Here is a 13188-nt window from a genome sequence, read left to right as displayed (position 1 = left end):
GCAGAATTAGAACATAATGACTAAAATAAACTGTGCATAACAATTTAATGTACTGTTTTCAACTATTAACTTAGCTTAGTCTAACCATTAACTATTATTCTTCATCACTCCTGTTTAGTGCAAAAACAGAAATGTTTATTAACTTTGTATTGTGATGGAAAGACAGAGCTAAAAGTTAAATATATTATCTTTGTTTTATGTTTATTGTACAGATTATGTAATTTCTGTTTGAGAAGTTGCATCACAGCTTAAAAAACATTCTTATTTCTCTATTTACATGCATTATAAATATAAACCTACTATTATATGTTGGTAATGTATAAACATCTAAATTTTGTTTAAGAGATAATTATAATAGTTTGATTAGAAATGCTAAGAAAATAAGTGGATATTCCATAATTTGCATGGAGTCAAATTAGGATATTGTGTTAGTATCTGCAGTTCTATTTCATCAGAATTTTTAAAATTGTAAAAATTTTTGATTTTACATTAAACAAAGGAAAATTGGAAAAAATGTTCTTTGGTTAGATAAAGTAAAAGGTAACATAGATTAAGATGATGTAATTTTTTAGTTAACAAAATGTGTAAAAATTTAAAAAGATACAACAGTTAAAGCCAATTTGGATATTCCAGAAATCCAGATAAACAGAGTTTGACTGTATAAGGAGTAACAAGAATTTGCATTTAATTTATAGTAAAAATAATTATTATTTAAATATTAAAAGTTAATTTGCAGTTATTTTTTTCTGCAGCAGCAGAAAACAGAAAAACTGCAAATTAAGGGGATTTTAATTTCAATACAATGTGCTTAATGTAAAGAGAATCTCAAAACTTTAGTTCACATATTTTCTCAACACTCTCAATTTGAATTTGACTAACATTTTTCACAACTAATTAGTCAAATTGCTAAAGAACTTTTCTAGACAGTGGGTACTTTGAACGAGTATCACATTATATACATTGTTCTGTAGGTTTTTGCATAAAAGAGATAATTAAACAGTGTAAATAATTTTTATAAAGTCATCAGAAATTATAATAATTCTAATTATCTAGTTTTTCTCTGGTAGGAACTTAACTTTTGGTTAATTTTTATATCAGAAAAAATTCAGATAATTTTAATTTGTTCCTTTTTTTAAATTGACTAAAGCTATGTCTAGACTTAATTGACAGCATAATTTAGCCATTGTTTACTGTTTTCTTTTTTTCCATATGGGTAACAATGCTTAATAATACTCTTCACTTGATCACTGTCCAGTTATTTTCCTCTTAGAAGAACTGTTTTAAGAATTTATGTTCATTTCAGTTACTCTTTATTTTGTTTTTCTGAATTACAAATTTCTTTGTCTGGTGTAGATTGTTGTTGTTGTTGTTATGTATACTGGGATTAACTATATCCTACTTGGTCAATACTGGTGCCTAGTGCTATGCCCGACCACAGACCATAACTATAGAATGCAAATGTTTTGTTTATATGCTGTTTGTGTATGTATATGTTTAAATACATTTATTTAAAAATTTCCTATGTGACATGTGTTTAGTATGGTTGCTTTCTGTAATGTGATATACAGTATGTGCTGTTGTTAAGGCCTAATTTTTCTAGACTTTAGATATGTAGTATGCACCTTTGCAAATAAGGAGTATTGGCACAATAAATACCTTATCCATTCTCCAAAGATGCTTTATTTCGTGAGCAAGTTCTGAATATTTACTAATTTTTTTTAGTGTATGTATTTTGTATGTTGTGGGTGTTTGGAACATCCATGTCTATGTTGTATGTGTTTGTTTGTTAATGAATGTGATGTATGTCCATGCGCTAGATGTTTCGTCTGTGATTATGGCTTGATCATGATAACTTACATTTTGAGTTTTTTTTTTTTTTTTTTTTTTTAATTGCTTTGGGTTTGAAGTTTGGTTGCTGAATGTGTAATTATTTGTTTGCAAGCTTTTGATGTATTGTTTGCCATTTGGTTATGTTGACGTGTGGTAAACCTGTTAACTTTGTGTGACATTTTGTATAGTATTGTGCATGATGTGGCATTTCCTACAAGTGTTGTGTTCTTTAAAATGTACTTCCTGTAGTTCCCTGTATTTATGACCTGTCTTGTAAGGCAATCATGAATCCTTCTGTCTCTCCAGACAGCTGCAAGTCAGCCAGAAGTTTGACGCAGTTCTGTCAACGTGATCCTGGCTGAGATCGTCAGGATGTCTACTGTGGAGCTCCTTCCAAGCTCAAGATTGGCCTAATGGTGTCTGTGTATTTTGTGTACTGTGTTTGATTCATTCAGTGTTGTGTACTTTTAATGGTGTATTGTTTTTGTTTGCAAGAGTTACAGCTTTATCTAATTGTGGTGTTTCTTGTTTTTTATACTATTATTCCTGTTACTGGTATTGATGTCTTGAAAATTTGCTAGAAGTTCTGGTTCTCATTTTTCATTTAGAGTTTATTTTTTTGATTTAAAATATATTTTATTAGCAAGTTTTACCATATTACTGTTTTCTTATCTTTGTGTGTAACTGTCTTTCACTTTATGAAAAATATTTCAGTTGATCATAATTCAAGTATCCCTAATTAACACTTCTAGAGGGATATGTAAGCAGTCCAAACTTGGTCAAATTTTGTATATGGAAGATATTTTCACAGGAAAAAAACTTAGTTCTAAAACTCAATACTATTGAACTTTGTGCTACTGCAAATGACAAAAAGCCTTGACACACTTTCTTAAGATGTTGCTCTCAACTCACACGTGTAACAATAGCAATGTTTTCATTAAACAGCTTCACAAGAAAGGCATATTTAAGTGAAATCAATATGCTTACTGTTGATGTGCAGTAATATAAATGATATTTCATGCATTATAAGTAGTTTTATTCCCAGAAATTGTCCATAGCCTAGCCATTTTGTGTTATGCCACATATTTTTTACCACTTGCAGCAGCAGAAGTTCTGTAGTGGCAAACTAAGATTTTTTCCACTGAAATCTCTTCTGTGTATCTGGATTCTTCAGCTTACAAAATTTGGTTGAGTTTGGACTGGTGTGTATCTTTCCAGACAGCATTGAATAAGGGTACATTAATTATAATCACCTGATATATTTAGATCTCAGATTTTATGATATTAATACTTTGAAATGTTTCCTTTGGAAATTTAATTTCTTGTGCAGCTTTTTTAACTTTTTACTTTACTTCTGTATATGTCAATAATAGACAATGTTTTATTTCATTAATAAATTCTTTAATTTGGAATATCTTTACTCATGAAATTTACTTGATTGAATTAGGCAAATTATCTTATTTTTATTATCTCCTTGCAGTATTTTATGCATAAAATTAAAAATATGTATTTACTCAATTTTTTCTATAGTGTACTTATATACCTCATAAATGGTGCCTATTATTATGGATTGTTTGTTTGCTATTGATATTGATTTACATTTTATAATTGCTCAATAACAATTCATTTATATTTTTACTTCTGAATTGACTGTATATGACAATTATCTTATTCCTGCCATTATTTAGTTATAACTATTTGCTAGTAATTATTCTTATAATTACTTAACTGAAGGTTCTACAGGGTGAGTAACGAAGTATTGAGAAATTGCTATTATTTTTGTAACAATAATGCAATCAAAATTTGCATGTGCATGTACTGTACATACATCAATTAATGGAATTTTATAATTCTTGTATTTGTGGTGTGGGAAGAGACTGAGAAGATCAGTGGCAAAAAAAGTCAACTGCTTGTCTGTTCATGAGCATAGTGTGTCACAATCTGCACTTGCTGCAGATTGTGGTGCACTATGAGGTGTTGAAAATCAGTGGTTGCTGTGCAGAGATGATGGTGTTCGGTGAAGGAACATCATGCCACAATCTGTCTGGAAACAATCAGATTCTTGATTCATTCAAAGCTCACAATCACAGGTTTGGTTGCAGATGCACAGAGAAATGGCTGTCCATGCACATTACAATCATCAGTCATTTGAGGAAGTTGGTGGATGGTACTAGTGCTTATGTTGAATTTTAAGTTTTGCATTCATATTTTCATTTAATAAGGTACAGTACATATAAAAATTGCTATCATCATTGTTGCATTAAAAATATAGAAATTATAGATATTTCTCAATGTCTAGTTACTTTCCACCCAACCTGTATTGAATACATATTTTAATTTGTTTCCAGTTCCGAATAAAACATATGTTCAAGAAATATTCATAAAATATTGATAATTTTCTCCATTATGATCTTTGTTTCAGATTTTTTTTTTTTCCAATTATTAGGCCAATCACACAGACTGAAATCATTTTTATCTTGTAAACAGTTATTTTTATTTCGATTTTATATTTCTATTTGTAAATTTTGAGTTGAACACAAACATGAATAAAGCATTTTAATTTAATGGAAAATATAATTAATTATTATAATATATAAATAAATATTTTAAGTAGTCAAATAGAGTATTATATATTGTGCTAAATTGACAGAATAATGAATAGTTACTTACAAGTATATTAGGGTAAGTAATATAGGGTAATTTTTAATTTATGCAAAACTTTAAACCTTAATTACTTTTCAACTATATGAGGTAAAAAGAAATTTCAAAAAGCATATTATATAGAGTTTATTTCCATTTAATGAATTAGGTTTTCAAAATGATTACCTTTGCTTGCAATAATAGTTTTTAAATGATTTTTGAAACATTTGATAACGGTAATAAAGGTCTTTCTTGGAATCACCATTGTTTCTTTTTTTTATCATGTCTATCAACTCTAATAGTTGTAGGAGCATTGTGATATACTCTATCTTTAAGATAGCTCCATAAAAAGAAATCACATATTTTTAAGTCAGGGCTATAAGGCAGCCACTTCACACCACAACCAGCATATTTTTCATACTCTAATCCAATTACACTCTTCTCAAACATGCTGAAAATCTGAACACTTGCTTTGTGTGATGGAGCCTTGCACCGTCTCGCATAAACTAAACATGACAATGTTTATGCCCAACAAGCATTTAGGGATAAAACTTCTTTTCCAATAATTCAACATATGCAACAGAAATAATTCGTTCTTTTTGAAGAAGAATAGTCCAATAATGCCACTAACACTAATAGCACATCAATTGGATGATTAAATTTTTGATAATAATTCTTTACAATAAACACATGTTGTTCTAAAGTGAGTGTCATCATTTTGAAAATGACTGTTAACATTAATCAATCATTGACATTAGAAATATAAACATTGTACTATATAGTACTTTTTGAATTTTATATCTACCTCATTCAGTTGAAAAGTTATTAAAGTAGGTTCTACATGATTTAAAAATTACCCTGTATATTACTAACTTAACGCTATCAGTACTGGACAACTCAGCGTACCTAAAGTACCACATGCTGGTCAGTTGACCTGCCTTAAAAATAGATGTTTTTGTAAAATTTCTATCAAATTTAATCTGATCAAACTGTTCTTTTTAATTCTCATCTTTATTACTAAAAGTAAATGAAAATAACAAAACAGTATTGATATTCAGTTATTGTCTGCTTTTTCACATTCAATACAGATGACAGCAGTAATTCTATACTTACCACGTGTATATTTATTACATTTTGAGCAAATGTCTTCAGTTTCATTGACATTTCTTCTGCAGAACTGACCTTGACTAGTTTTTCATTTTTCCAAGGATGATAGGGATGTTGGGTTTTCTTGGTTATGTTTTTTTCTTACTGATGTAGGCTATTCTGAATTTTTCACATAGTTTTTTAAAAAGTTTTTGTGTAATCTTTTCTCCTGTAATCTAAATATTCAGTGTATGTGCATTTATGCCAGCCACGCCTAGAATGTTATAAAATACATGCATGGACCATCTTCTGGAACATTCTCTTATGCTGTACATCCTTGCCATTTGGTCAACTATGTCAAGTCTTGCCTTATTTTCATTGTAATATAATATGGTTTCTGATTTTTTTTTTTTTTTGGAATTATTCTTTGCTTTGAACTCAGTAACAACACTTTTTTCTGTTTCTTTGCAAAGTAAATTGTTAATGTTACTTCATCACTGGTTTTCAATGCTGCATTCATTATCACAGCTCTGTGTACTGACTACAGCTTATGAACTTTTGTATATTGAAAATGCATCATGCTACAAGCATACAAAATTGACAGAAAAGACTTATTTCTTCGTAGCTGGTGGATCACATTGGGCTATACAGTTGACAATGAGCTTCTGCCTCTGTACAGTTTTTATTGTGCAAATAATTTCCTCATCCACCAAAAGTTTGAAATAACAAATTATACTTCTGCCTACATTATTTCTAGCATACCCATGTGCACAAGACTGAACTCTGAATATATTATGAAACTATTTTTTACATAAATCTGGTGTACTTGGTGCAGGTGTCCACAGAGCTCCATCATAACTTTTGTAATTTTCTGATGAATGTGTTGGAATTTCTTTAGGTCCTTCATCACTTACCTCTGGTTCTGAATAATAATCAGAAAGCACCTGAAATGCTAAATCCTCCATCCGAGCATCTTCATCACTTTCATCACATGACTCAGTTTCTTCAGTTTGTTGAAGATGGGCAATTATTTCTTTAGGAGTGATCTTTGTCTTTTGTCCTTTGTAATGTCTTTACACGGTTGCCAGGTGAACAAAGCTTTCTGTTGAAGGAAACCGTTACCTATCAGTCTTGGAGAGCGGATGCATTCAAATTACTCAATCAGAAACTGTGATGTGATAACTGCAATGCAGATTTGCATGATTTTTCATGCTGGTCAGATGACCAGATTGCAGTATAAACATGGGAAGAATATAAAATTATTTCAAAAAACTCTTTTTATATAAAAAGTTAAGCAACTTTTTGAAATTTACAGAAAATATATCAAATAGTAACAAAAAGTTGTATATACTTGTGAGCACTGTGTTGGCCTCTTTATTTCTAGACTTATTACACCATCACTGGACACAAGATCAGCCTTAGCAAATCAGTTTATTTCCCCAAAAGAATTATGCATTTTGGACCTTAAGTCCCTCATCAGCATTTTTTACAAATATTTATGAAATTGACACATCCATGTCTATGAAACACACAGTATGATATCACCGTTGTGAATTTTTAAAGAAGCATACGATTGTATTACTCTAAACAATGTATCAATATTTAATTATACAGGATGAGTTTTTTTATACTGAGACAATGAAATAACTTAATTAGATTTCATTATTTTGGGAAAAAGGTACAGACAAAAGTTGTAAGGTTTTGAAGGGCCAATCAATTGGTGACCTTGGATGTGACCTTGACCTTCAAGGTCATTTGAGGGTCAAGTCTTTTTTTTTCAAAGGGAACACATATTTTTAACCCCAGCAATGGAAAGAGTGGGAAATTTCACAACCAGATATATCTTTGATCTTATGGTCTAGGTCAAAGGTCAAGATTATTTTAAGATTTAAATTATAAGCTTTTCTAATGGGAAACCATACTGTTTATTGCCGGGTTCAAAAATATGTGTTCCATTGAAAAAAAACAGACTTGACCCTCAAATGACTTTGAAGGTCAAGGTCACTAATTGATTGGCCTTCAAAATCTCACAACTTTTGTCTATACCTTTTTCCCAAAATAACGAGATCCAATTAAGTTATTTCATTGTCTCAAGATAAAAAACTCACCCTGTATAATGATTGGATTTGTGAGTAGTATTTTACGAAACTATATCATACTGTGCATTTCATAGATGTGGATGTTTCAATTTCATAAATATTTGTAAAAAAAAAAAGTTGACGGGGGACTTAAGGTCCAAAATGCATAATTTTTTGGGAAAATAAACTATTTTCTAAGGCTGATCTTGTGTCCAGTGACAGTGTAATAAGTCTAGGAATAAAGAAGCCAACATAATGCTCACAACTATATACCAAGGCTAGACAAGAAGTGTATTATAGTAACAAAAAGTTGATAATTTAAAAACGTCATTCCAGTCAGTTGACCTACCTCGGTATTCCTAGTTTAAATATATTTTATTTTCTTATATTAGTATATTGTTTTTCTATTTATAGGGAAACTAAGTTAAAATATAGTCCAAACAAGCAACAGATTATTCTAAATTTAATTTTTTGGCCATGATGATGTCTGTACATAGATTTAGAGCAGTGGTTCCCAATTTATTTTCATTGCAGAATCCTTTTCATCTCAGTAAAAAGTTTTGAAATCTGAAAATTTTTACTGTTTGTTTATGCAACAGATAAAAAAATCAAAAATTATTTATTTAACATAAAAAAAAGATAAATAATGTAAACGGAAATAATTTTAAATTCAAACTGGTAATTAATGCGGAGAATCAAGTTTTGGGGGCTCAACTAGTGGGAGAACTGAATGCATTTCATTTTTTACAAATTGCTAAATGAACATCCAGTATTCAAATACTTCTACTCCCTGGGTAATAGTTTCTCCAATAGGAACAAATACTTCTTTAGAAATATGAAGAAATGAATACACGGGAAAGAATCGTGATTTGACCCATCCACCATTAGATTCAATGAATTTTATTTTCCACAAATATGAGCTGTGCAGTGTCTGTGCATAGGTACCCTTTTTCTTTGGAATTTTTATTAATTTGTATCACCGTAGAAATCAAAGTCAATGTCATTACAACAAAAATACAACTGTTTCTCAATGTGTTTTAACTTTATTTTATTAACATATTTCATTGTTTTCATCTTCATAGAATATTAAAGTAACTTCTGGAATATACTAATGTTAAAAAACAGCATGTAAGCATATGCTTTTATTTAAGAGAAAATCTATTATTTGTACAGTTTTTTATATTCATTATATTTTGCAAATATAATAAAAATAAGTGTTTTTTTTATTAATTATTTTATTTTAAAAATTTTAGGTAAGGAATCTCTGCTACATGGTGAACAAGAGAGAGAAGTTATCTCGAAGCTGGTATAAAATTAAGCAAGATATTTTTAAGAAGCAAGCAGCAATCATAAGTAACAAATCATTTCACCTTAAAGAAAACGAAATGAAAGCCGTGTTGGATGCAAACCATGGCAACACAGTGTATGATGTAATGACATCGTGTAAGAATTCACCCACTCCATCTGTTAATTCCATTCTCTCCGTTCTTGATGGGACAGTCTACACAAGAAAAGATTCTCATAACAATTTTAAGCATAAATCTCCACCTCAAAGACTTCCAAATCCCTATGCTAAGCATTATTTAAATGGTGTTTTGAAAAGATCACAAAGGTCTCTAGTAGAAGAATGTGCAGAACAAGAAAATAAGAATAGGATACACAGTAATAATGAAGTTCCTTTACAAGAAAATAAAGGCATTGATGATAAATTAGCATCTCTTCACGAAACGTACAAACTAAAACCTATTGAGGTTGTTGTAGATAAGTTACCTGAATTTTACGAAAGGATAGAGCATGTACCTTACAAAATTAATTTAAAGCATATCGAGTCTTTGAAACAAATTAACTCTAAAATTATTAATAAAAAGTCAAAGTTTTTGGTAGTAGAAGACAGTGATTCGGACGATTCAGATTCGGACGACAGCAAAGACACAAGTTTTGTTTCTGCTTCAGAAGAAAATAAAAAAGAAACATTTAAAACGAATTTGGAAAATAGTTTAAGTAAAATAAAATGTGAAAACAATTACGAAAATGAAAAGAACAACAGAGTTGTACAAAATAGAGAGATTTATAAGGATACTCATAACAAACTTGATAATTATGGTAGCAGTCACTCAAATCAACAGAGGCAACTACATGTATCTAATAAATTAAAAGTAGAAAGTACAAAAAACTCTGAAAAAGTGAGAGAAACGATTTTAGATTGTAAACAGAAAAGGTACAGCAAAAATCCAATCAGCAGGAATGAATCAAAGCAAAAATTAGAATATAGTCATTCTTTGAGGATTGTAAAAACTGAAAAGCCCTGCACTGAAGAAAATTTGCCAGTAGTCGGCGAAAAAATGAATTGTTTGGATTCGACAGACTCACCAAAATCGTCAAATAATACCATTCACATGCATAGAAAATACAGAGGTTTTAATAGACACAATAAATTATATAATTATCAAATTCACATTTGAAAAGGAACTCTTATATTAGGCACGTACATAACTACGAAGAAATTATCGGCGATTTTAATTTAGAGAAAGATCAAGAAAGTAATTCTTTTGTTCGGGAAATGATCAAGATCACGGGAAAGAGTATTTGGATCATTTATCTGTAGATAACCTAGACAAGAAAGAGTCAAAAGAACTTTTAATTGATGAACTACAGTCGGTCAATAGCAATGGAGAAAATAAAGCACAGCTGTTTCGGGACTTGACAGTTAATGAAAATGGATCCACAGAGTGTCTCTCCATTGTAAATTTGAACTATGAATGTGTTGATATAGATAACAGTTCATCCTCTAGTAGTACAAATTGTGATATAAATAACAAAAGACAATCTTCAAAGCCAAATACATGTAATAAATTTAGTCCCACTAGTGATAAATCGGTGTCGTCAAACAAAGTTACGACGCCTGCCAAAGACTCCGCCAGTAATATTGACAAAGACAAGTTGCGAGAGGAAAGTGCTAAAATTAGAGAATCTCTATTTTCTGTTAATACCTGTTCGGCTAAGTCTTTAAGCGGTTATAAAATTCCTAAAAAGCTTAAAACGGACACGGAAACAACAGACGGGGGTTCATTACAGAACAAACGGGGCAGTTCCACGGTTTCGCCCCTATCCGAAGTGTGCCAACAAACTCAAGTGGGAACTTACTCCGTGAACGGTTATCACACAGACAGGAACCAGAGGTGGCAAGGTAACAGAAATGGAAGTGGCAAAAATCACAACAGGGAGCAGAAACTTATATTAAAGTTGCGAAAGGATCCCGGTTATTCCAATGCGGGAAGGTGGCACAGCAATACGAATGTCGCGAACAGGACAGATGCCTTCAATGCCAACGGTTCTCCGGCCGCAGCAGAAGGAAGTCACTGCGAGGGCGAAACGACCCTGCCGGCCGAATCCCATTCCAGACCGGAGCGGGAGTTCGAAAACAGGACTAACCTCAACAACAGCGGCAAGTACCTACCACGGCTCAAGAAGTTTTCACAGAAGGGCCAGAACGGCGACTACTGGGTAAGCTACGCATAACGAAATCCAAACTCCACACCAGACGGTCATTTTATACAGGTACTTTTACAAAATTTACAATCGGCATCATGCATCACATCAAAACGCCCGGATCCATCCGATCTCATCCATCGACAGTCCCCTCTCCAGAGTCGCAAGAGTCGTTCCATCGCATCCACCCGATCAAATTTTTCTTCGACGGTAACAAAACTTGTACATCTGTATATATATGCAAAGGACGAACATATCAATGTCATTTCAGCAAACGTGCGGTGTGTGCCTTAGGATCGACCAATGGACTCTCCAACAGTGTTTCACTAATTTTCTTTTGGAAGACAACAATTATGAAATTTCTTTTTTCGAAATTTCACATATACAAAACAAAGAAATGTATTGTGTAAAGAGAGAAGAAAATAAGATTGTTAGATAACAAAATTTTTATTTTTTCTCTGTTTAAAAGACGTGTCGGTTAAATAATTCTTTTTTTCCTGATGAATTTCAAGATTTATACATACACACAAATTCTGGAGACCGAATACCGGAGGAGCTTCCTCCCTGTATAAGATTTTTGTTTAAAAAAATAGCGTTATAAGCGGGTGCGCAACAAGCGAGAAAACAGAATTTGCATCACACACGCGACATTTTAGTCGACGATCCGGTTAAAACGCCTTTTGCGAGCGAGAAAGCCGCCGAAATTTCTAACTTAGCCGAAGATCCGAACAGTTAGAGAGGTTAGCCAATAGAAACAAGCGTAACAATTTTGTTTTTCTAGCGAAAATTCAGGAACCGGTTGCGTTTGGTAATCAAAATAACATTTGGCAACGCATTTATACGGATCCGAAAAGTAATAAGTAACGTCGGTAACCGGGACCTGAAAATTTAGTCACGACGACGGTGAAGATCGATCGGGAGTGATCGATCAATTAAAAAAAAAACAATACCCATCGATCCAAGATGTGATAAAGTGCCTCATGTTCACACCTTTTTTTTTAAATTTAATTACGTGATTTGAAGTACTGTGAAAATGTAAATATTAAGCATGTAAATATTTAAAAGTGCGCGAAAATAAAAGTTGTTTTCTTTCTATTACTTTCCGATATGTTCGGGTACTTTGTCAACCAATCAGGAAGAATCGAGCATGGCCTCCACGTGCAGCAATTACCGGCGTGACGTCACTCGGCTGGTACCAATCGGTGCTTGTGGAAACTTGGTTTCGGGCTAACACCAAACTCGTGCTGTAGTGTAAACATAATACATTACAGTTCATATGACGTAAGAGGCCATCGTGCTTATGAAGAATTACTTATTTGAATTGAATATCCACAAGACAGAAGAACTCAGAAATGATAATTAATAAATATATAGTAACGTTTCTCCTTACAATTGTTATTTCTTACCCGGTAAAGAGTTATTTTTCAATTCGAACGAAATCGAATCTGTGTGCGCCGCCATTTTGAATGGTAAAATGAACGCGTTCCTAAACTACAGCGTGAATGACGTGACGTACGAACCGCCACCGTTATCGAGACTGAGTTAATAAAAGTACAAGGCCGGAAATGACGTAGTCGCTGAAGAAATAAAACGCACCCACCCCTGCATATCCGGGGTCGACCTACTCGTGAAAATGCGAGCCGAATGGACGCGAACCAGACCTGTGTGCGCGACTATGCAGATGCGAATTTAGTTGCGAGCGATATAGTTATCGCAAAGGAAAACATGCACAAGCGAGAAATCTCGCTGGTGACAGCGAATTTCTGCTTCTCGCACATATTTGACAGGATTTGATATTTATCGCGTCTCGCCTCTTCTCGCTCGCTCGCGTCTGCATAGTCGCACCCGTAGTGTCAAAGGGTGAGACTATGCAGACTATAGACAAATCTTTATCGGATGGTGGAAGTCGACCTACCGCTTCAGAGACCGGGTTCGAGTTCGCGTCAGAAATCCGAATTTTTATAAAGCTTAGTTGAAGTTTTTTTGATTTTCCGGCTGCAGTTCAAATTTCTCTCTTCGTTAATAGCGAGGTCGAAGTTTTAAACGCGAAAACGTGTACGTCGGA

The 13188-nt window shown here is 32.5% G+C and overlaps 2 protein-coding genes across 2 annotated transcripts in view; both read left to right on the top strand.

Annotated features, from left to right (window-relative positions):
• rno (rhinoceros) overlaps window positions 1-11567 on the top strand; it is an 84037-nt gene extending 72470 nt beyond the window's left edge. Inside the window, exon 18 of the mRNA XM_067270635.1 lies at window positions 8888-11567. Coding sequence (XP_067126736.1) covers window positions 8888-10096 — 1209 coding nt within the window. The 3' untranslated portion in view covers window positions 10097-11567. The remainder of the gene's footprint in view (window positions 1-8887) is intronic.
• On the top strand, window positions 10185-11567 carry LOC136975591 (uncharacterized; the record flags this gene model as incomplete). Its single annotated transcript, XM_067270675.1, has 1 exon — window positions 10185-11567. A coding segment is annotated over one exon (969 nt), but the record flags the coding sequence as incomplete, so codon positions are not given.
• Window positions 11568-13188: the final 1621 nt, after the last annotated feature.

This window comes from Centruroides vittatus, unplaced genomic scaffold (assembly GCF_030686945.1).
Source record: "Centruroides vittatus isolate TY-2023 unplaced genomic scaffold, ASM3068694v2 contig_375, whole genome shotgun sequence".
In the NCBI taxonomy this organism is placed as follows: domain Eukaryota; kingdom Metazoa; phylum Arthropoda; class Arachnida; order Scorpiones; family Buthidae; genus Centruroides; species Centruroides vittatus.
This window is presented reverse-complemented; position numbering and strand designations above follow the sequence as displayed.